This window comes from Caenorhabditis elegans, chromosome X (assembly GCF_000002985.6).
Source record: "Caenorhabditis elegans chromosome X".
NCBI lineage: Eukaryota > Metazoa > Nematoda > Chromadorea > Rhabditida > Rhabditidae > Caenorhabditis > Caenorhabditis elegans.
Window position 1 is genome coordinate 9,407,336 of NC_003284.9, and position 23,467 is coordinate 9,430,802.

General features: G+C 36.9%; 2 protein-coding genes and 1 non-coding gene across 25 annotated transcripts in view; all 3 read left to right on the forward strand.

The window, feature by feature from the left end:
- The window catches only part of fln-2, a gene marked incomplete at both ends in the record, with an annotated part of 29,547 nt that extends 9,635 nt beyond the window's left edge, over nucleotides 1-19,912 (forward strand). For 2 of the 23 annotated variants that reach the window (NM_001313394.3, NM_001313396.3), the window contains 35 exons: nucleotides 17-163; nucleotides 485-568; nucleotides 2,459-2,608; nucleotides 4,912-5,030; nucleotides 5,474-5,580; nucleotides 5,794-6,068; nucleotides 6,529-6,600; nucleotides 7,078-7,168; nucleotides 7,381-7,457; nucleotides 7,658-7,753; nucleotides 8,116-8,291; nucleotides 8,954-9,153; nucleotides 9,420-9,512; nucleotides 9,589-11,219; nucleotides 11,274-11,528; nucleotides 11,579-11,761; nucleotides 12,043-12,245; nucleotides 13,071-13,197; nucleotides 13,375-13,596; nucleotides 13,644-13,811; nucleotides 13,858-13,968; nucleotides 14,037-14,300; nucleotides 14,411-14,890; nucleotides 15,049-15,129; nucleotides 15,177-15,299; nucleotides 15,436-16,146; nucleotides 16,197-16,343; nucleotides 16,612-16,836; nucleotides 16,889-17,065; nucleotides 17,138-17,551; nucleotides 17,602-17,719; nucleotides 17,839-17,985; nucleotides 18,037-18,693; nucleotides 18,741-18,906; nucleotides 19,064-19,348. In NM_001313394.3, the coding sequence (NP_001300323.1) occupies nucleotides 17-163; nucleotides 485-568; nucleotides 2,459-2,608; nucleotides 4,912-5,030; nucleotides 5,474-5,580; nucleotides 5,794-6,068; nucleotides 6,529-6,600; nucleotides 7,078-7,168; nucleotides 7,381-7,457; nucleotides 7,658-7,753; nucleotides 8,116-8,291; nucleotides 8,954-9,153; nucleotides 9,420-9,512; nucleotides 9,589-11,219; nucleotides 11,274-11,528; nucleotides 11,579-11,761; nucleotides 12,043-12,245; nucleotides 13,071-13,197; nucleotides 13,375-13,596; nucleotides 13,644-13,811; nucleotides 13,858-13,968; nucleotides 14,037-14,300; nucleotides 14,411-14,890; nucleotides 15,049-15,129; nucleotides 15,177-15,299; nucleotides 15,436-16,146; nucleotides 16,197-16,343; nucleotides 16,612-16,836; nucleotides 16,889-17,065; nucleotides 17,138-17,551; nucleotides 17,602-17,719; nucleotides 17,839-17,985; nucleotides 18,037-18,693; nucleotides 18,741-18,906; nucleotides 19,064-19,348 (8,582 nt within the window). Of the gene's footprint in view, nucleotides 1-16; nucleotides 569-2,458; nucleotides 2,609-4,911; nucleotides 5,031-5,473; nucleotides 5,581-5,793; nucleotides 6,069-6,528; nucleotides 6,601-7,077; nucleotides 7,169-7,380; nucleotides 7,458-7,657; nucleotides 7,754-8,115; nucleotides 8,292-8,953; nucleotides 9,154-9,419; nucleotides 9,513-9,588; nucleotides 11,220-11,273; nucleotides 11,529-11,578; nucleotides 11,762-12,042; nucleotides 12,246-13,070; nucleotides 13,198-13,374; nucleotides 13,597-13,643; nucleotides 13,812-13,857; nucleotides 13,969-14,036; nucleotides 14,301-14,410; nucleotides 14,891-15,048; nucleotides 15,130-15,176; nucleotides 15,300-15,435; nucleotides 16,147-16,196; nucleotides 16,344-16,611; nucleotides 16,837-16,888; nucleotides 17,066-17,137; nucleotides 17,552-17,601; nucleotides 17,720-17,838; nucleotides 17,986-18,036; nucleotides 18,694-18,740; nucleotides 18,907-19,063 lie in introns of those variants that run through there. The other 21 variants (NM_001313395.3, NM_001313397.3, NM_001373422.1 and 18 more) reach the window with 20 other exon arrangements.
- C23F12.7 lies at nucleotides 1,819-1,982 on the forward strand. The gene has a single exon (NR_071837.1). It is a non-coding gene; the product is annotated as an Unclassified non-coding RNA C23F12.7 (non-coding RNA).
- Nucleotides 19,913-21,095: 1,183 nt separating the features above from the next.
- Nucleotides 21,096-23,089, forward strand: B0272.4 (enoyl-CoA hydratase/isomerase family protein). The gene is made up of 6 exons (NM_077182.2): nucleotides 21,096-21,271; nucleotides 21,318-21,378; nucleotides 21,428-21,572; nucleotides 21,892-22,053; nucleotides 22,618-22,689; nucleotides 22,737-23,089. Exons 1-6 carry the CDS (start codon nucleotides 21,103-21,105, stop codon nucleotides 22,893-22,895), a joined length of 768 nt encoding a protein of 255 aa, NP_509583.1. The 5' UTR covers nucleotides 21,096-21,102; the 3' UTR covers nucleotides 22,896-23,089.
- Nucleotides 23,090-23,467: the final 378 nt, after the last annotated feature.

Sequence of the window (23,467 nt, forward strand, 5' to 3'; positions counted from 1 at the left end):
ATAAATTAAATATCAGGATCTCCATTCATTTTGGACATTGCCGATGCTTCGTCTGTATCCGTATACGGGGAGAACTTGAGATCAGCATCCGTTGGCAAAACTGCATCATTTATGGTTCATGCGATCGGAGCAGAGGCAAAAGACATTAGTGCTCATGTGACAGGTAGATTACTGTTCCCTCACTAATTTTATGTTACATGCCAAAAAAACTAACAACATTGAATCCACGTTTCCCACTTTTCCTGATAACTTTAAAAATATCGCATGCATTTTTCATCCCTAAATTTTAAGTATTAAAAAATTAAAACGAAAAATGGAAAATGAAAAAGTTCGTGTCGTCAATGTTTTGTCCAAGTCTCCTGTTCAACTTCATAAGTTCAATGTGTTGTCTTCTCGTCGATGTGTTTTTCAGTTAAACGGCGGGTACGTTATTTATATTTTGACACTTTCAATGAGTTGCAAGTTTCAAATTTTTGAGTTTTAGTCCCATCGGGAGGCAAGTTTCCTGCAAAGGTTGTCACACTGGACGATGTCACGTTTCAAATCGAATGGACCCCAAAAGAGCCAGGTTTGTGTGTCGGAAATATGCAAAAAGGGTGTGAGGGGGTCCAAAATTTGATTTGTTCTGCTTGTCTTTTCTTTTTAGTCAAATACACACGACATGCATCCCCAATCATCATTCGTTTAATTCATGTTGAAGGCTTTTTCATTCATTTTCAGCTTTGATTTATGATTAGCTAGTCATTTATTTGAAACATTCTGGTTCCTTAGTAGCTTATTTGCATTACATTTTTTCCGTTTTACAAAAATTTAATTTTAGAAAGTTCATGAACATCCACTATCTGTCAATACAGTCTGACACTAGAGGCTTCCTATTAGTGTTATAACAATTTGCACGGCTTTCTATTTGTATGATTATTTTTTGTCTCGGTGATCTTTGATTTGATCAATTTGAACTAAAGCAATTACCTTCAAAAGAAATATTTATATGCATTTTCAAACAGTTTGGGTTCAACTCTTCGTTCAAACTCTTCAAAATAATCAATGGTCATAGAAATTTAAATATTCAGAAAAATCCATTTCTATTACTTTTTAATAACGTGAGTATACCTGAGTAACTTAAATAAGCCATATTCATTTTTCCAACAGATAGTTTTTTCAAAATAAATTTAAAATGTCTATTGTAAAGAATTAAGTGATATAATATTATTGTTTTACTATTACTCTCTATAGACCTAACTCTTTCTCTTTACGCACATTATTCAAGACATTTTACTATTACTCTACGTTCTTATCAATATACAAAGAAACTACTAACACCTTTGTTATCGACATCTAGTGATTCAATCTTTCGCCCATTTTTCCCCATCTCAACCTTCTTAATTTTCTTCTTGGGTGTGGTTTACATTTAGCCTAATAGCCAAGTCTACTTTTTGCATTTTTTTTCATTTCTCATCAGTTCCCTTATAAAATTTCTAAAATTGAATAGCAAATAACTACTCATATGTAACCATTGCGGTTAGGGCCACATTCCTGCATTGTTGTAAACCTGTTCACTTGAATGTGTTTTTGTTTTTTGTCATTTCTCTTTGCTTGAGTTTTAGATGTTATTTGTCCAATTTGACACACGCATATGACATTTTTCATTTGAATGCCCAAAATGCTGAAAATTAGCAAACTTCCGGCCTAGTGTCTTACTAGCACAGCCCTTTTAAATGCATTTTTTTGAAACTCTTAACACTTTGTTGCAAACTGATTAGAGCACTTAATGGGAGGTCGTGCCATTGAATACACTGCTACCCTATAATTGTATACAAGTTCGTTTAAGGCAATAACAAGGAGTAGATGAAGAACCGCACACACACCGGTGTATGTGATGGGGGTAATCGACGTTGCGCCTAATGTTATCGGTCAATATCTCTCCCTATGGTGTCCTTCTTCTCGCCATCGTCTCGAGAAGATGGCCCCGAAAACTCATGTCTCTTTTCTTCTTCTTTTCCTTCTTTAGACGACGTTGTTGTCGTTCCTTGTCGATCATCGATTATTTGTTGATGACAATGACAACACGCCGATTTAACGATTTTGATTAGGCCACACTTCTCCGTTTCGTTTTTTCTCTTTTCTTAAGTTTTTTCTCAATAAGACTTTATGTACGGTACTCATAATTTATCTCATGGATTTTTTAAGCTAACGACAACTTACATTTCTACTCGTTAGGTAAAAGTTGAATGATAGTAGTCTGTTCCTTTCACAAATAAAATAACATTTTTACTGCAATCTTTGCTCATTTTCTTAACTTGTGTTTATGAAAATTTAGAGGTTTTTTTATGAAATTAATGGTTTTGCATTTTATACTGTCCAAAAAAAACATACAAATACAATAAACCGGAAGTTTTAGCTCATTTGTTTTATGTTACTCCTTGATTAATTTTTTAGTATGCATTTTCTTGATTTGCAGGCGAGCACAGTGTGGATGTGATGCTGGCGGACCAACGTGTACCCGATGCTCCATTTGCTTGCAATGTCGGTGCTCCGGACCTAGTGCACGTACGAAACATGCCGCGAAGGATTCAACCGTCAAAACTTCACACAGATCACTCCTTTGAAAGTAAGTTTGCGGAATACTGTTTGAACGTGACTTTGAGATGGATTATTCATCTATTAGGAATCTACCATCACTTGTTCTTCTTCTTTCTAATGTGATAAAAACTGGAAACGGAATTTTGAAATTTTTCAAATATAAATTCTGGAGGTCGAAGCGCAAAACAAATTTTAAAATTTTAAACTAAAATGGCTAAATACATTTTCAATCTCTTTCAAGTTTTAACGTCTGCCAACTAGATAAAATCTTTGAAAAAACCACACAGGTTAACAAATTTTGCATATACTACAGAAAAATTAGTCACCCTTTTTTCTCTCATATTGTCGTTCGGTAGAAGACAGGAGGCCCAGACAGAAACAATCGTCAAACGGTCAGACACACAAACATTTATGACGACATGTCGATTCACTGACCTACATTTCAAATTTGCGCAACCTGGAACGGAGGAACAAGCATCGACTTATAGAAGTTTTCAGTAAATATATGAATGAGCAGTGTTTAAGTCAACACGAACCGCCGTTCACTTGGTTTATTAAGAGTTGTAAAAGTTGGGAGAAGATAACAGTTTGAAAGAGGGAAAAAGCGGACGAAAACAACTAGTACATAACAAACACACCAGTTCGACTATTTCATTCTCCCCTTATAATTGTGACTCTCTGCCTCTGCGCGAAACGCAAAACTCTTCATAATCGACGCCCCGGAATACATATCCCATAGACCAGTCAACTCTACAAATCGACGTTTTTTGTTGTTGCTGGTATTTTCCTACTATTCAACTTGTATTATACTCAATATTAATGCTCATATTTGGAGTGGAATTTCGAACATTTGAAAGCTGAGAGATCAGGAGCACTTGAAAATTCAAAATCAGAATGCCGAACTTCACCTACACGACCGGTTGGTTACACGTTCCCCACAATGAAAAGTGACGGGACTAGAGTTTTCGGGTGAAGTCAAGAGATGCTCATTCAGTTATACAATATTTGTTTACCTTTGAAGTTAAGAGGTAGACTGGAAGAGGCAGAGAGAAATAGGGATAGAGAGACAGCAAATGAGAGTTTTGTATCCATCATCTACTTGCTCGTTTGAGTGCCAGAGGTCGCGCGTTGTGCCAACTCGTCGCGGCATTTACTTTTTCGTTTTTTTTTGTGCCACTCCCTAGAACACTGTATGATTTTTGCAACAGACAATTGTGAAGAAAGAACAAAACGAATTTTCGCATTGTTCAGTTTCGCCTTTTTTCATTTCTTGTACTTTTTGAGATGGTACATGTTTTGTACTGAAAATTTGTTAGGTGGAACTTTTTCCAGAAAATACATTTCGTTCAAGAATGTTCCAAAATAATTTTCTACATATACCCTATCCCATTTTTTCATACATTCAACCTTTATTTTCTATTTAAAACATTTAATGTTTTGTTCAACGTTATTTTTTTCCAATTCTAATCAGCATAGATAAAACAATTTGAAACGTTTCGTGATTCAAGAAAAACATTTTAAATTTAAAAAATCCAAACCGAAACAGATTTTCTAATTATATGCTTAATTTACAGTTTCTTAAGTTATTTCTCTTTTAGTCATTATTGATGTTTTTTTTATGAGTATCATTTAAATTTTTTTTGTGATGATCAAACACATTTTTCATTATGCATTATGCAAAACTTATCAAATTGCACCCTTTATTCTGAAAAAACTTTTTCTGCTACTAAACAAATCTGGCTCTCAAATTAATTTTCTTGAAGTTTGAACCTGTTCTATTTTCTCTGTCACAATTTTTCTTCTTCCCATTTGAAAATAAATTTCATTTCTAAATAAATAAACAAAAAATAAATGAAATTGCGCAGAAAATTCCCGTTGCTCTATTTACCAATGATGATAACCCCCAGCAGAGTATAAAACTCAGAAGACGACCCCGGCGCCACATGTTTCTGTTTGCGAATGCAACCAACTTGAAAGTCGGAATGTATAGACACTATTGAGTAAAAGGGTTGAGAAAAAAGAAAAGTTCAGAGACTTGTGTCATATGGCTGTATTTTCTTCCCAAAATTTTATAGTTCATAGTTACTCCAAAAGTCTAACAATGTGGTAGTAGTAGTTGAGAAAACAAAGTTGTTTGTATGTAAAGAGTGCGCGTCGATCCCTTTCAAATTGTCTTCAAACAAATAATTTCGTTCCGATTTTCGATTCTCAAAATTTTTTGAAAACTATTGGTTGCGCGAATTGTTTTGGCAAACAATATACGGCTGTTTCAAAAAATTTTGTGACTTCCTGTCATTTTATGATTCAACGGTTAATTCCTGGATTTTTCAGTTGACGCATCAGCTGCCGGATCCGGCAATCTGGAAATTATGATTAATGGAGGCCGCGTGCCGTGTCGGGTTCGTGAACTCGGCAGCAGGCAATACATGGCAATTTTCACACCAACTCAGGTCAGTTTGTCTGCTTAAAATTATATTTTTTTCTAAAATTGTGCACAAAACCTAAACAAAATGCAATAGTTCAAAATTTATAATCGCAGATTTTCGGTGTATAAAAATTTCTTAAAAGAAGTTTTAAATCTTAAAAAATAGAAGCCACATTTTTTGGAAAACTACACATTAATGGAATAAAATGCTGTTTCCAAAAAAAAACTGCACGTCACCGATATATATTGAGTTTTTGCGTTAATTATTGGAAACTTTAATTGTTTTTAAAAATAAATTCAGAAACGATATCAATAAACACATTTTTCAAATCAATATGGACCATAAGTTCATGAGCACAAACAATTTCTGTGAGACAGTGGATTCATGTAGATTTTTAATCAATATTACGAATAACAATGTTTAAAAACAATTAATTTAATTTTATAAACTCCCACTTTTACTTGCAGTCCATGACTCACACAATTGAAATGAGGTTTAACGGAGAACACGTCTCGGGAAGTCCATGGAAACTACCAGTTGAGGATCGCGGCGAGAGACGACAGGAAATGGAGAGGTATGTACACAAACTACTCGAGTGCATCCCCTGAACATTAAATATCAACTCCAACAGAAATGTGAAAAGACACAAAATTACTACGTGGATATGTGCGCTTTGTGTTGTTCTTTTTATTGCTCATTTTCGAATGTGGCGTTGCGTTGTGTTGGGTTGGGTGGCGAAAAACTGAGAAGTCGAGCTACGTAACAACACATGTGATTTTTTTTCCAGAACCATGTCCTACTACTCAGAATTGTCCGGACCTGGACTGGTACGAGCACCCGTTAATCGCACTGCACAGTTTGATATTACTGGAGAAGGTCTTGAGCTCAGCGATATTCAAGCAAAAATATCAGGCCCTGACAACAGAGAGTATCCTATTAGAATTATTCCACGAAGCTCTGGAAAATACACAGCTGAGTATGAGATTGAGCAAGTTGGAGAGCATCACTTGACAGTTTGGATCGCAGGCAGAAAAGTCGACGGCTCACCACTTTCTGTTGCTGGTATGTATAAAAAGTTTTAATCGAATTTTTTGTGGAAATACCACCAATATTTAGAAAATTTCAAACCAATTATGTTCATTTTTCAAAATTAAAATTGAATTTGAGGAATATTTGAGGAATAATCAGTAGTTCCGTTCTAAAAGTAGGCGGAGCCATGCTTCTTTTTACAGTGATTCTTTCACAAACACAAAAGCAAATTTTAATATTATATTATGTAAAAACTTATACTATTTATTAATAGGTAATAGAGCAAGCCTAGACAATTATTAATTAGTCATTATTCAATATATTCATACTAAATCGATTTGTTTTTTTGGTTCTAGAGTCACTTTCTCCACTCAAAATGTTTCAAAAAATACAAAGTTTCATAAACAAAACAAAACAGAACAAAATCGTACAATCAAGAAAAATTAACAAAAAAAAACAAAAAAAACCACAAAGACGCAACCCCTTGTTGCAGGATACGCAACCGAGAAAGTTCGTCTGGAACCGTTGGGTGGTGGAGTGCCGAAACAGCCAGTACAGTTCTATGGTGAGTAGAAAGAGAAGGCGAGAGGCGCTAGAGGGAAATAGAGGGCGATGGCAAAGAAATCAGAGAACGGTGAAAAGAGTAGGCGTCGCGGTAAGGCGGAAGCACGCAAATTCCGAAGCAGTAGCGCGTATACAACACAACTACGCAGTTCAGTTCGTATTCCAATTCTGATAGCCTGTCAGTCGGTTTTGTGAAAAAAAAGCGAATTCTCTCTTTCCTCTTTCCCGTTTTCTCTTATTCACGACTTTCTTCCAAAAGTTCTTTCCCTTATTCCTCATATTTGCAATAATTCTGCACTGAGAGGAACACAACAAGATTACCATTAGTGAATACCGCTCACTAATTAGTAGAGCGGTGCGAGGGTGATGAGTGACGGACATCATGATGCGGTTGTTCATGTACCAGAAGAAACACTGGATAATACTGCGAAGCCAAAAAAGCCTAGTTACTACTCACAATTGTACGTTATTCCTGCAGTGGATGCCGTGGAAGCTGGAAAAGGACAACTCGAGATTTCAGTCAATCAGGGAAAAGTGCCGAACAATGTTCAAATGCAAGGCGCTGGAAGGTTTGTGGTTCTTTCTGTTGATAAAATGATAACGTACTATCATAGTTTCTAGTTGTTTTTTTGACAGTTTAGTTCTTGAAATTCATATTCAAATATATTAGTTTCACGTTCCTATCAACTACCAAGTTTATCAAGTATGTGCAAGTATACACACATATAAAAAAAATGCCCCAATACCCAAATAAAAATTGGTCTAATTTCGAACATTTCAGATGCTTAGTCACATTCATCCCGCAACACGCCGGAACTTATGTTATTGATGTTACTTTTAACGGAGAGCAAGTTCATGGTAAACTTTTTATTTCATTGTTTCCCTCTTTATTTTTCCAAAATGTAACAAGCAAGCAGCACTGTTGTGTACACTAATCCTGCCAGATTATCACACCGACAAATTTATTGAAACGGTCGATGATTTTTTGTGAAAAACTCGGCAAGAGTATAAGCTTACAAAATACACAAGTTATCGACTTCACCACTTATTAATTGCAGGCTGTCCGATCAAAGTGGAGATTCTGCCAAAACAAGTAGGTCAGCAAATTCACGCCAATTTGACGCCGACCGCTGTTTCAACCGCCATTTCAGCAGGTTTGTTCTCTCATAAGACTTTGTCGCAAGACCCATAGACTGTCATGTCTCCTCTTTTCTCCACTTTAGCATTATAAACTTCTTGGACAACGCAAGAGAGTAGAAACAAAGGTCAATTGAATGTGATTGTGCGGAAAGAAACAATAATAAAAACTGTAAACTCCTCCTTTTTCCTCTAAACCGGACATTGATTTCCACTTGTTCAGCAATACTTACACTTGGTTTAATCTCTCTTGCGGGAAATTATGGAAAAGTGTAGACCGAATGGTTTATGGTAATTTCGACAAAAGATTTGAGAATTGAAATTGTACTAGCATATTTTCAATGTGGGCACGATTGAAGATGTAAAAAATATAATTTAGGAGGAACATCTTTAATTTCGGGTGCATTCCGAGAAACCGCAAGATCTCCATTGTCGGCTAGAAGCCCAACATCTCCAACACTTCTTCAACATGCTCGTCAACGCAGTGAAGAGACAATGCTCCGAAGCCCACAACTTCTCAGAGAATCTAGAAAAGCAGATAAGCCTTGGCAATCGGTAAGCGTACATTTTTAATAAAACTACTGTATTATATTTTTCTAACAACATAAGTCTCCGAGACTGTCACGCTCTGAATGAGAAACATGAAAAAAGTTTAAAACGGAAGCATATTTCAGAAAACTTGGCTGATATTGACATTTAAATGTATAGAGTAACTTTTGACTGATATCTATTATTTAGAAATAAACTTTGTCAATTCTAGTTTCAAATGTTTCTAAATGTTAGAAATTTGAAATTCTAGCTGTTCAAAGATCTGTCAGCCATTGTTTTCTTAGTTTTATTTTTATTGTCGTTTAACAAAGTTGTTAAAGTTGTTGGGCACATGATGTGAAGACACATACTGATAAGAAATGAAGATATGTATCATTCGGAAATGAACAAACTTTATGAATAGGTTTGAAACGTTAAAAAATAAATCAAAATAATTTTAAGAGTTTGTTTTAAATCAAAATAATTAGTTTTGTGCACTTGCACCGTCAGTTTAGATAAATTTAAATTTGTTGTTTCAAAAAATTCCCACACTCTAGTACAGAAATACAAAAAAAAGGAACAAAATTCAAGGAAAATATAACTTTTTTATTAGACTTTTTTGCATACTATTTTAATTCTTAATTAATTCACATTCAGCCAATCAAACTAACCCATAAAATGAATTGCAGTCCTACGCACCATCATCGTCACGCAACGCCTTCTCTCAATCACCACATCGTGATTGGAGTGCTTCAACTGTCTACGACAGAGTTTATAACTCGAATAGTGATGTAGAGCGCACTCTGTCTCCAAGTGATCCATCGAGAAATCGCAATATTCGAGAGACAACAACCGTCATCCACAGAACTCCGTCGCCAACTGGTTTGAGGTAAATTCGAAACACGATTTGGTGGTTCTTGTCCCCCCATCCTTGTCTTGTCCTCTTCTAGTAGTGGTGACACAACAAATTAGGCGGTTTCAACTATGTGTACGCATGCGTCTCCAAATCATCATTCATTTCTTTTTATTTTCTTTCTTTTTTTGCTAACTAGTGTCAACAATCAATTGAATTGTCATTGTTTTTTAGTAATGACTATTTCAAAATTTTTAATTTTTACAAGTCAAAGTTATGTGTATGTACGTCCTGTCTTTCAGATCTACTCAGATCACTGAGACAATCACTCGCACAACTCACCGGTCACCGTCACCACCCAGAGGAGTTTCCAACACCTCTTTCGGAAGTGTCAGGTATGTCTTAAATGGTTTTTTTGTTTTATTAATGTTTTTTTAAAACAAACTTTATAATACACTGATAATATTTCAGAACCCAAGAGTTTGCCGAACGTATTGCCCGCTCTCCATCCCCAACTGGATACGAAAGAGAATTTGTTGAGAAGCGAACAACCTATAGGTCACCATCGCCGGCAAGAACATCAAGTGTGGCTCACTCCCATATTAGTGAGGTTCCACTTTCTCCAATTCAAGGAATGGATACTCCGTTTGATCATCATGAACGTGTGAAGAAAGTTGAGAGAATGGATCCATTGGCTGATGAAGAAGAACGTGAACAGAGAAGAAATCAGCTTGAAAGAGATTCTAAAAACACTCTAGGATACACTGTTGCTCAATATGGTGATGGTGAAAAACGATATTTTGGAGACACACTTGAAAAAAAGGATCGACCACCATCTGCTGGATACTACTCATCTGTTCAGCAAAGATCAACATCTCCAGAGTACTCGACAGTTTACGAGCGATATGACAGAAAGAGCGAAAAACCAGATTTGCCGCCAAGAGTTGAAGGTCATGTCTCTGCAAGCTACAAGGGATATGAGCCAGTTTACTCTGAAGTGACAACAACTAGAACCACGACTACTACAGAATACGAGAACATTGACAAAAAACCAAATGTGCCAAAAAAGAGAGCTACTACTCCAGAAGGACACGTTGAGCCAGTAAATGACAATGAGGAAAAAGATAGACAAGCATTCTTGAGAACTCAATCTGAAAAAGTATTCGAGCCAGTTGATGCTCCACTTCGCCGTTCAGACGAGAAGGAATCAATTTATGATCTTCCACCTCAAGAAAGACTTCATAAATACCCGGAGGAACCAACTATTGCTCTGGGTGAAAAAGCCAATACTTCAGCAATTGCCGCATACACAAAAGGACGACAGGACGATATTGATGAAGTTTCTCGAAATGCATCTTTCCCATCTGCACCAACAATTAACTACAATGAACGTTCAGATGAAGTTTCCAACTACAACAGGACAAAAGAAGATCATTACGGAGTTGTTGGAGAATACCCAACAGCACCAAAAATTGCATACTCTGATAGCAAGGAAGCAGTCATTCGTGAGCATTATGCACAAGCAAAGGAAGATCCATACGCGACTGTGGGAGAATGTCCGCCAGCTCCAGAAATTTCATTGAGATCAGATAAATTGAATGAGACTAAAAATGAGTACCGTCGTACAACAGACTCAGATCAGCAAGATGGTAAAGCAGGCCCACCACCTCCAGTGATTGAGATTAGCAAAGCCGAACAAGCTCGCAGAACAGAAGAGTATCTACGCGTGAAATCAGAAGATGATAAGATTCTTGCCAAACACGGCTTCACAAGAAAGCCAGAGCCATCAATTGAGATTCAAGAGCCAGTTACCGAGCAGATTCGGGACGATGTAGTTGAAACCGCGATTGCTCCAGAAGTTCCACTGAGACCTGTTGAAGAACTTCCACACTCTCCAGCTCCATCCTCTAGAAGTACTCCAGCCACCACACCGAAGTTATCAGCCAAGTTTAGAAAAGATGGTAAAGAAGGTAAACCTTTCGACTTTGGAAAAAGCAAATTTGTTTGCAAACATGATGTCATCAAAAGAGGAAAAGAAGTGGAGGTTAAGCTTGAAGGAATAAAGTTGGGAAAAGAAGATCAACTTCGTGTCGTTGTTTTGCGTAAGTAAATTTTAATTAGATGATAAAGAATATACAGTATTTGCGTATTTCCAGCCCCTGCTAATAAAGCAATTCCTGGAGCAAATGGAGGACCACCAACAGAAGTTGATACCAAAGTGAAAAAGAGCAGCAGCAAATACGAGATTAGCTTCAAACCAACAGAAGTTGGAACACACAAGGTGTTTGCCTATGTAAATGACATGCAACATCCGCTTTCACCATTCGCTGTCCGTGTCTACGACGCGTCGGAAATTATCGTCGGCGAAATTCCGAATCAATCAAATCTCAATGACACCGTTGAGTTCACGGGTAAGCCGAAATTAATGAGAATGTCATGTGAACCAAATTACTTGTTACAGTTGACGCCGGTCGCGCTGGTTTCGGAAATCTCGAGATGGCTATTAAGGATGCTGATGGTGTCATCATTCCTTCTCATGTTGCACAACTTGAAAGTGGATCGGCCAAGTTTTTAGTGACTTTCACACCAGCTACAAAAGGGCCTCATACAGTTAACATTACTTTCAACAAGGAAGTTCTCAAAAGTAAGATCTTTATTTCCTTCAAAATGCTAATTACTTACTCACAATCAGAAGTGATTTTCAATCAGAAAACTATTAAAAAAAAAATCAATAGAAAAAAAAACATATCAATAGTGTTTCCTCAAAGAAAACACGTTAAATAAAATTTTTTATCATTTCCCGTTGCGTTATTCATACTTTAATAAATGTTGAAGTAAAAAATGTGCACGGTCTCATTTAGGATATAAAAATTATATTTACTTTTTAATTTATTTTTCCATTTCTAATTCATCTATTTTTTGCAGACTCGCCATTTGAAGTGAACATTGTTGATGCTCCACTCCCTGCTCCAGTTGTTCTCGAACCAGCTTCTGGAGCCTCTGCAGTTGCTTCCCCATCACTGAGCAAAAAAGAGTTGAAGGAACAAGAAAAAGAAAAGAAAAGAGAAGAGAAGGAACGGGCCAAGCGCGAGAAAGAAGAACGCGCCACTCTGAAAAAGGAGAAAAAGGTGAGCTTTTTACTTAGTTCCACTTGCATTTTGTCTTTTTTTTTTATTGTAAGAAGAGCGAGAAGAAACAGAAAACTCATAATTCCGCAAAAGGCTGCTTGTGTATTTTCATACATTAATCCACACCAGCAACCCATCTTCTTTATCAATTCAAATATGTCATAATGTCAGAGTCAGAGTCAGGTTAGACACCACAACTCACCAATTTCTTGAAGTGAACAGCACTTTTTTATCCTGTCTGCCAGCGAATGCTCATATCCATTTTCCACTTGATTGTGTTTACGGTGTCACCGATTTTGGGGGTCGCAAAACAGATAAACCCGCTCTCAACACAGCGTACTTCCAATCTTTTCGCAAACATAATCCCATAAAGGGATTGGAGAGGAAGGGGCAGACATTAATGAGAAATAAGACGAATTTGTCCTTGCCAAGCCGTGTCTAAGTCATTTTTTTTGTTGGTATACTATGCAGTTTTCCGTCCGGTTATGGTGTTCAGTTAGACACTTTAGGCTCTCTGACTACTAATTCCTTATGAAATAAACCTAAAAGCATGCAAAAGTGCAGTAAAAATAGAATTGGAGAAGTTTGTGGTAGATGGAATACATACTTTTTGGGTTGAAAATAATTATATTTTCGGTTTGATGAATCCAAATTCCCCAGTTCGTTTTTTTCGTGTTGTTGACATTGTGACCAACTGTTTTATTGTAGCTAGCTAATTGTTTAAATTATTAAAATTTTTACGAAACAAAAAATCCACACTCACCACAAACTTCATTTCCAAACATTGTTTTTGCAATTAAAAGTTTAAACGTATCTAATTTTCAGAGCAAGTCACATAGATTCCCCGCCAAAACTACCGTTTCCAAAATTCCGTCGCTTTCCAGGGTTGGACAACCGTCCTCCCTTGTAGTTGAGGTATCCGGTCACGATCAACTTGAGATTCGTGTCCTTGGTAAGTTTGAACGTAATTGTAATAATTTTCAATTTCAGGATTCATTTTCAGAGAAAAAAATTTGTATTGAAAATATTTTAAAATTATCATTCCCTATTTTCCTTTGCATGCACCTAAATATTCCTCTACCATGAATGTAACAGAACCTAAAATATGAAACAAATCGAAAAATTACAGATAGCAAAAAGAGTGAGATTGGAACGGATATTGTAGAAATTGAGCCAGGACACATGCAAATTAATTTCACACCAGCTCAAGTTGGCGATCACGAGATTGATGTTCGATATGGAGGTGTGCCTGTAACAGGATCACCATTCACTTGCAGAGCCTACGATCCAGCTAAGATTAAAGTCGGAGCAATTCCAAAGGGCCTTCTGGATAAACCCGTATACTTCACAGGTATTTATTTTTTGAATCAAGACATTGATAAAGTAGAGTAATTTCAGTTGATGCATCTGAAGCTGGTGTTGGAAATCTTGAAGTTGCTGTCTGCGAAGGACGTGTTCCATCAATGGCACACGCTCTTGGACACCACAAGTACGACATTTCGTTTGTGCCAAAGGAAGACGTTGACCATACTATCACTGTTCGATTTAACAATGAGCCAGTCCCAGGTACTGTTAAACTGAAAAGCTGGTAATAATCATTCCGTTATTTTAGGGTCTCCTTTCTTGTGTCAACTTGTTGCAACTGCGCAAGCAACTGCTACTGGTGCAGGTCTCGAAAGAATCCCAGTCGACGAAGAAACCGAAATTCAAATTCTTACCGACGGTTTGTCTTTTTTTTACATGTTTTTTGTTCAAAAATTCAAGAAAAAAACTATCATGGCTGATTTTCAGAGATCGATTCGGCTCCAGAAGCACGTGTTCGTGATCCACAAGGAAACGATCTACCAGTCAACGTGACTCGCAGCCGTGAAAACGAAACGCTCCACATCGCCACTTATGTGCCAAAATGTGTCGGAAACCACTTGATTGACATTTTCCTCCAAGGAGAGCCAATTGCGGGATCTCCATTTACCGCAAAAGCATATGACGCTAGAAAAACTGTGTTGGTCCCACCAGCAAATGCAGTCGTTGGAAAGCCTGCGACATTTGTCATCGGTTAGTTGAGGGGTACTCTTGTGTGTTAAATTTTTGAATTTGAAACTATTAAAAAAGTTTTTGATTTAGTTTTTGACAATTGAAAGACGTAATTTTGGATTTTATTCTAGATGCTGCCCGCTCTGGTGCTGGAAACATGGAGATCATCGTCTCGGTCGACAACCGAAATGTTCCAAATTTCGTTCAAGCTGAAGGACAAGCTCGATTCAAAGTTTCTTTCACACCACAGGACGCCAAAGATCACACCATCAGCGTGAAGTTCAATGGAATCAGTGTTCCAGGATCTCCACTTATCTGCAGTGTGAGCTCAGCTGGGTCAGTGCCAGCCGCTGTCGTTCTTCCAGCTGCAGCAGTAATTGGAGCAGAAACTGCAGTTGCTGCTAGAGAGCGTATCAAGCACACTCCTCAACACTCGTCAGAACAAATCAAGCAAACAACTACAACGGTTCTCCAAAAGACGCCAGAAATTAGAGAGACAGTTGAGAAGACTGGATTGGCCAGAGAATTGAATTCTGCTCAAATCGGACAAAAGAAAGGATTTACAATTGATAATATCAACAAATCTTCAGATTGCAATGTCATTATCACAGGTTAGTATTTGTATTTCTAACTGATTTATTCTCATGAAAGCTATGGGAAAAGCTCCTGGGTTTTAACGCTTAGTACTTTTTGGGTTAATAATTTTGGGTTAACTGGGTTTCCTTTTTGTCCTTTTGTATTGAATGTATGTGTGTTATGTGTTCTAAAGCTCCTGACGGATCAATGGTTCCTGTGTCAATTCAAAAGTCGTCTACATCTGCTTATGCTGAATTCACACCAACAATAACTGGTAAGACTATTCACTGATTTCGTAACATACTTATAGAAACACTTAAGGAGAGCACTTAGTGGAAATCTATCTGGATCATGAAATCATCGATGAGTTTGTTATCAAGATTAAAGACGAAAGACATATTCTTCCGCCAGTTTGTCTTGCCGGTCAGAAATATTCATTTGATGGTGAGTTTTACACATTTTTCCTGTCAAAGCTGAAATATTCATTTGATGGTGAGTTTTACACATTTTTCCTGTCAAAGCTGAAATTACAAAGCTGAAATAAAGCTGAAATATTAAAATTGAAATATTTTTTATTTAGTGAACTCCGATGACAAAAACAAAGTCCGTGTTACTATCCGTGAACCTTCTGGAAGAATGCTCCCAGTACAAATGGAAGACTTGCCAGACGGCGGAGTACGTGTATCTTGCCGCTTCAAAGAAGTTGGAATCCACTCAATCGACGTTTTTGTTGATGATCAGCCGATTGGAGAGCGCAAAATGCAAACAGTGATTGACCCACTTAATGGAGCACAATTGGTGTCAGAGCCAAAGCGTGAAATTGTTGGAGAGCAAACCGAGCTGAAGATTCTCATTGATTCCGGCGTTGAATCACAGGTCGAAGTTATAATTGAAGGACCTGATAGAGAGGATAATGAAGTCTTCGTGAAGAAAGTTTCCGAAACTTTGTGGTCTGCTGTATGGACACCAAAAGTCGAAGGAGAGCATGAATTATCAATCTTGGTAGCTGGTGAACAAATCCCTGGATCTCCATTCCCAATTCACGTGTTAGATCCATCAGCTGTGAGAGTTATTGGACTGAAAAATGCTCCAGTTGGAGTCGAACAACAGTTCAGCGTGGATTATACTAATAGTGGAGCCTCGATCGCCAGCGTTGAAGTTAGACATGGCGACCAGACTATTCCAATCACTGTGAAAAAAATGAAACCCGGACAACTTCTCTGCACATTTACCCCATTTGTTGACGGTCCGCATCAAGTTGAAGTAATCATTGATGGAGTTCCACTGTCAGGTAAACCTATCCGTACAAAGCCATTTAAAAATTAATCCCGTCTCTTTCAGATGGTCCATATGAAGTATTCATCAGCCATCTCGGCACAGTACGTGCGTCTGGAGATGCACTGAGAAAAGCCCAGCGAGCGAGAACTGCTCGTTTTGAAGTTATCAACGTTGAACAAAATCGTGGCGAACTTGATGTGATGGTGTCAGGTAAAACACCACGAGAATGCCAGAAATCCCATATCCCCAAAACCAGAGCTTCCTTCTCCAACAATGCAGAATTCAACTCACCCAACTCTGATAAATATTCTAATCATTTTCAGATATTTCAGATACGTTCTTGTTTGTGTGCATGTTTTGTGTTATTTATATTGTGAATGTTGTGTCTAGTTCTTCTATATATGTCAATTATTAAGTTTCAATTTCAAAATTCACGTTATTTTTACAACATTAAGTTCTCACCTAATTTCTTTTATAGATCCAAAAGGAGGACCGCTTCCAGTTCGTTGCTACAAACAGCAAGACGACAGTTATTGGGTAGAATTCACACCGGAACACCTTGGAACTCACACCATCGAGGTCACTTTTGGTGATGTTCCTGTGCCAGGATCTCCTTTCAAGACTGAAGTTATCGACCCAAAGAATGTGGAAATTCGTGGTCTCTCTGATCAAGTTTTGCTTCGACATGCTACCACTATTAACGGTTCGTTTTGTGAAGAATATTTTTATAGGAAATCAAATATTTCACATTTCAGTTGATCGTCGTAATGCTGGAAATGGAGAGCTTCAAGTTGAAATCACTGACCCGACCGGATCTCCACTACGCACAGAAATGCTCAAATCTCCTGGTGGCGAAGACCGTATTACTTTCTTGCCAAACCAAACTGGACCCCACAAGATTAATGTGAAGGTTGCTGGATTCCAGATCCCTGGTAAGTGTTCAGTTTAGAAACGTGATTTAGAAAACCTTCCACATATTAAAATTTACATTAGGTATATTTCAGGATATCCACAAACAATATTGGTTAGCGAGCAAGAAAAACCAGCGGTTTATGGTGCTGCTGTTGATCAATCGATCAAGATCGGAGAGCCGGCTTCTCTGATTTTCGATCCAAAAAAGACAAATGGAGGACTCAAAATTCACGCAACAGGTCCAGATGGACAAAAAGTGCACCACAACGTAATGCGTAGACCAAATGGCACATCAGAAGTTGTCTTCTATCCTGAGGAAACTGGAACTTACAATGTCAGCATTGACTTCAATAACCGTCCAATCACCGGAAGCCCATTCACCGTGAATGTTGTCGACCCAACCAAGGTCATTGTTAACGACCTAGACATGGATCGCGATGGAACTCTTCTCCTCAGACTTGGTCACTCGAACTCATTTGATGTTGACGCGACGGCAGCCGGACCCGGTATTTAAATTGTGTCGTAGATAATCATAATCAATATAACAATTTTTCAGGCAAACTTCGCGCGGAAGTTCGAGACGCCGACAGTTCGCTGATCGGCAATGGCCCGGTTGTCGAGGACATGGGACAGGGAAAATACCGCGTTCGATTTAATCCAGATCAACCCGGAAAGTGAGTAAATTATCAAATCAAAATTTGATCTATCAAAAATTTTACGAAACGAATCTTTATTTATAATTTCTCTCGAACTTCTAAGTATGTTCAACACCGCAAATCAAATTCTGTTACAGGTACTCGATTTACTTGTACTGGAACGAGTTGCCAGTTGAGAGCGCATTCCCAGTGAGAGCCCGATCGTCTGCCGAAGACTTGCCGACAACTTCTCGCGCTGTCAGAGAACCCATCCCACCACCAGTTACAACAACTTATCACACACGGTAATCTAAAAATTGAATGATTTTAATAAGATATACTCTGACTTTTTTTAGCGAAAAGTCGTCTGGTTCAAATGCCGATGACGAAATTAGCAGAATAATGGTGAGAGGAGATGGTCTTCACAGAGCTGTTCTCAAGGAGCACAATGAATTCATCATCGATGGAAGTGATATCAACAAGGAGGGTCGTATCACAGCAACACTTCTAGGATCAAAAGCAGACATTCCTGTGAGAATTCAACAACTCGGACATAATGTCTACAAAGCTACTTACACTCCATTGACTGGAGGCACCTATGAACTTCATATTCTTTGGAATGGAAAGCACGTTAAAGGATCACCATTTGCTGTTTCTGCAGACACATCTGCTCATTTGGCTGATCTTATTGACGTTGATGCTTCGACTCTTAAAATTGGAATAATCAATGAGAACATTAAGACATTGATTGATACTCGTCGTGCTGGATCCGGACAACTTTCAGCTTTATGTATGGGTCCGAATAAGCCCGCTTACTGTGAACTGTATGATCACAGAGATGGAACTTATGCCCTCTGTGTCAGGCCAGCTGAGATTGGAAAGCATACATTGGTTATCAAATACGACGATGAGCACGTAAAAGGAAGTCCATTCGTTGTTCACGTGTCTCTTCCACCAGATCCGTCAAAAGTTCGCGTCTACGGGCCAGGAGTTGAACATGGAATTCTTTCTCTGTAAGTTATTTTAGATAAATTATTTGAAGGAATGGTATTATTTACAGTTTCAAATCCAATTTCGTCGTGGAAACCCGAGGTGCTGGCGCTGGACAACTGACTGTTCGTGTCAGAGGACCAAAGGGAGCCTTCAATGTGGAAATGCAAAGAGAGAAGAAGAATGAAAGAACGATTCACTGCAAGTATGAGCCAAAGGAACCAGGGGATTATCAGGTGAGATTAGATATCATAGTACAATACTTGAAGGGGTGAAATACAGTTTTTGAAACTAATTTATTTTTGTGAACACTTAAACAATGATTTCGTAGAGTCACAACACATTTTTATAAAGGCCGTTAACCACAGAATTGAAAACAATAATAATTTTCAGGTCGAAGTGAAATGGCACGGAGAGCATGTTCCAGGTAGTCCATTCCTTGTCATGATCGTCGACACCGAGAAAGAACTCTCAAGATACCTTCGCGGCGAGGCTCCGTCTCCAACACCAGCAACGCCATTCATTCCGCCAGGATGGGTAGCTCCACCACAAATGTACCCAATGCAACCAGGACAGCAACGTTTCCTGCCACCACCAGGCCATTTCGGACCAATGGGTGTTCCAAGCCCATATGGATCCGTTCCACCTCCGACCAAACATAAAGGACGCAATCATTAAATTGTATTGATTAGTGATACCTCAATTCCAAACTACAAATCCTTTTTTAATCAACATTTTTATTCGAACTCAAATTTTGAAAATTGAGAATTAAGATTTTTAAATTAATACAGCAAAACATGCTATTCTAGTTAATGGTTTCAAATTTCAGAAAAATTATTATTGCATAGATTCTGCTTCTCCTTGTCTTTTCCAAATAATCTATGATTATACAATCCCCAAATACAATGTGATACTTTCTCTGATGATGACACAACAAACGTTCTTTTATTTTCATCATTTCTAATCATAATGCTCATTTTTCCCAGACGTTTACTTACATTTTAAAACAGAAATACTCCTGCCAAATGTTTCTTACCTTTGCTCCATGTTCCCACTTCCTTCACTTTTAAATGCTCATTAATAAAATGAACAAGATCCTGTGCTCTGCTCCCTCTGCTATCTTTCTTGTGTAGAATTTTTCGTTTCATAATCAGAAGTCTTCCTATAAGTTAGTTGTATTTTTATTCAATTCCAATTTCAGATGTTCTTATTTTTAAAACATGATAAAGTTTTTACAAATCATTCAAAATAAGTTTAGAAAATAAAACAAGCCTGCAGTATCAAAAATTATTATTGCAAAACTTAGTTCCTTAGTTTATCCAAAGTTGGAATAAAAATTATGGTTTTTGTCTATTGTGGAACTGCATTTTAAAATTAAGTTTGTTGCACAAAAACCGAGGTTGATCAAATCATCGTAAAATTGTATAAAAAATCACAAAAATCTGAAATGAAGAATGATAATTGCATTCAGACTATTCATATGTTGCTGCGACTAAAGAAAATTTGTAACTGTGCTTCAATTTTTTTTCTAAATTTCAAACTGAAATGAACCAATTATTACTTTTTTAATGCGGTTTTAATGGGGGTTTTTATGGGTTTTAATGGGATTAACGAATATATCGACGTTTACTTCTTTTTCAACTACATCGATAGAAAGTAAAACACCTACATCTTGAAAGCAAAGGAACTTGTGAACAGCGAGAGGTTTACAACGCATCACGTAGAAATATTTCAAAATAAGAGTTTAATATTGTGTTTTTAACAACCTGTGTTGGTAAACTCTTATTGAATAATCACATCTTATAGCCGCGAGTATCAATTTTGTTTCGCAAGAACCTTGAATAGTTTGAACTTTTTAAAGAAACTTTTTTCACAACTTGACAAATTCAAACTGACTTACAACAATATTCAAATACATATTTATCTCATTTTGTATAAAAAATCCTAGGCATTTATTAATATTTCCCAAAATTTAAACTTATGTTCGCTAAAACTAGATAGCCTGACGCAGTTCATAGAAATTTGAGAAACACTGTTGAATGAAAACTGGAAAACAACATTAAAACAAATTTCAATCATTCACTTTATTTTATCCTTGCCGTTAATCAAATTTATAACACTGTTTACCATATCTATGATTATTAAAATATTTTTATGGTGAATTGCATTTAATGTGGTACACATAAAACTACATACTACAGATACAGTTCAACTAAAAACAAGGCGATACAACTGTTATCAGTCGCAACCAGCCACAATCAACGCCACATTATAGTCTGTTTTATAAATGACCGCCAAATTCTTCATTTACTTTGATTCTATTATTCACTCTTTTTATTTTTGAATGATTAATATTGGAATCAAAAACTTACTAAACTTCTTATCGAATTCTTATCAAAATTTAACGTTTCAAATTGAGTTTCAGTGAAGCAATGACAAGTGGACTTATTTTAACTGAGCGTAAAAATAATGTTCTATGGGTCACCCTGAACAGGCCAAAGAAATTTAATGCTCTCACTAGACAGATGTTCCTTGATTTGTGCACAGTTTTTAATGATGCTGCCGATGATGATGATATTGCATTTGTTGTTTTTACAGGAGGTACGTTGTCAACAATCAACATGTTTAACCGTAAACTTGTGTTTAGGAAAAGGGAAGTATTACTGCGCTGGAAGCGATTTTTCTCCAGCTGAGCTTTCAACATTGACGTGAGATTATTAAATCATGACATTTTATTTCATTCAACAAGAATTACAGAGATATCCAAGAACATGGATACAAACTTTTTGTGGACATCTTGATTGCTTTCCCAAAACCAATAATTGCTTTGGTAAACGGACATGCCGTTGGAGTATCTGTGACTATGCTGGGTGTGATGGATGCGGTCATTGCCATTGACACTGTGAGTTTTCTTAGCTGGTAACTATGAAAAAACAATATTCATCTAACTTGATGTGCAAAAAGTACTTTAAAGAAAAAACAATCAGTTTTTTAATAATATTATTATTATATACCTTACAAACTAGAATATTTTCTTAATATATTGGAATGAACGTTGTGTTATGTTATATATGCAGGTGGTTGATATTTATCAAAAACAAAGTAAAAAATACATTTTGTTAGATATGTACTTGCTATAGATTTTCTCATATAAGAATGCTCAATAACGTGTAAATATCCCCAATTTTCCAAGACTGCGCATTTCACAATTTTCATTGCAGGCAACGTTTGCCACTCCGTTTGCAGACATTGGTGTGTGCCCAGAAGCGTGTTCCAGCTACACCCTCCCAAGAATTATGGGTCATCAAAAAGCTGCCGCACTGATGATGTTCAGCGAAAAGTTTACCGCTCACGAGGCTCATATTGCGGGATTGGTTACACAAGTAAGTGTTTGAAAACTTCTAGTTTCCAAAGGACCACAAATTTTTAATTGACAACACTCACATGCAAATTTGAAAAAATAATGGGAACTTTTAAAGTGGAAGTGGATGTAGTAAAAATAATGAAAAGTGTAGCGCATATTTGAGTACTTACTGGGTTATAAAATTGGGAAAAGTTGTTAAGACTGCTAAAACTCGCTCGAAAATGATTTTAAGTTAAAAGTGACGCGCAAATTCTTTGCGTTCTATTATTGAATTTTGTTCTGTAAAAAAGTAGTCTGAGCTGAATTATTACAAATATATATTAAGTTTGCGTTTGGAAAAATCAAAAATGAACAAAACTTGTTCCGCTTCTGTCGCCCAACTTCTTTCGCTTAGGCGTGATGAATGGGTCGAGATGGGTCGACCCGCGACCCAATTTCGGGTCGGGGACGTGTCCCCAACCCACTTTTATATAAATTGCTTTGTTTCAATAACATAAAATCCTATATCTGAAAAGTGGGTCGTGACTTTAATAACAGGAATATTAAAGCAATCATTTCTTAAAAGATTGTCCTGTGATTTCAGATTTTACCAGCTGCGACATTTGAAAAAGATGCAAAGAAAATCATCGACCGCTACTCAAAGCTTTCTCCAATTGTAAGTTTGTTAAAACTTTTCACCATATCCCTTTTTTTATTTTGAAGACCATGAAAGTAGCAAAAGAACTGATGAGAACCACCCAAATCAAAGACGAACTGCTCACTGTCAACCGAAAAGAGCAAGTGCATTTGAATGGGATGTTTTCCCACGAGGACACTATTGCTCGTCTCACTGCGAAATTTGTTAAACCATCTAAAATATGAACAATAATTCATCATTTCTCGTCTTACTAAATGTATTTTATTTGAAGTAAATACAAGGTTGCCTAAATACATTAAAATAAATGGAAACCCTTATTTTTGTTTTTTTTTCCACGCTTTTATTATTTTAATGTTAAAATGACACCTTCTGAACATTTTGGATTGAGTTTATTTTCAAAATAAATTCATAAATTCATAAATAAAGAAGAAGAAGAAAATATTTTAACAAAAATTGTCGAACAAAATTGAGGGGTGCTATAGAAGTTGGGCGGTCGTTTATTCAACTTTGTGGCCTCATTTCCATGATTGTTGAGATATCAGCATTGGGCATCATAGGATTTTCAACGTTTGCTGGCAAACTCCATGAACACTTTTTCGAAAATTATTCAGAAAAACCTCAAACTCCCAAATTAGAGGGGTGCTATAGAAGTTGTGCGCACTGTATATGTACGGAATTTATTCTAGAAAACAACTAAATGAAGTTTTTCGAACATATATATATTTTTCTCAAAGTTTCTTTGCACAGTATCTCGTTTAATCAAAAGAACTAAATATGTAATCGTTTAAAAAATATA

Excerpts from the sequence above, each read along its gene's own strand:
- B0272.4 (NM_077182.2), top strand. The coding sequence starts at position 21,103 with ATGACAAGTGGACTTATTTTAACTGAGCGTAAAAATAATGTTCTATGG. Across the intron at positions 21,272-21,317 it reads ATTTGTTGTTTTTACAGGAG|GAAAAGGGAAGTATTACTGC; the intron begins GTACGTTGTCAA and ends ACTTGTGTTTAG. Across the intron at positions 21,379-21,427 it reads GCTGAGCTTTCAACATTGAC|AGATATCCAAGAACATGGAT; the intron begins GTGAGATTATTA and ends CAAGAATTACAG.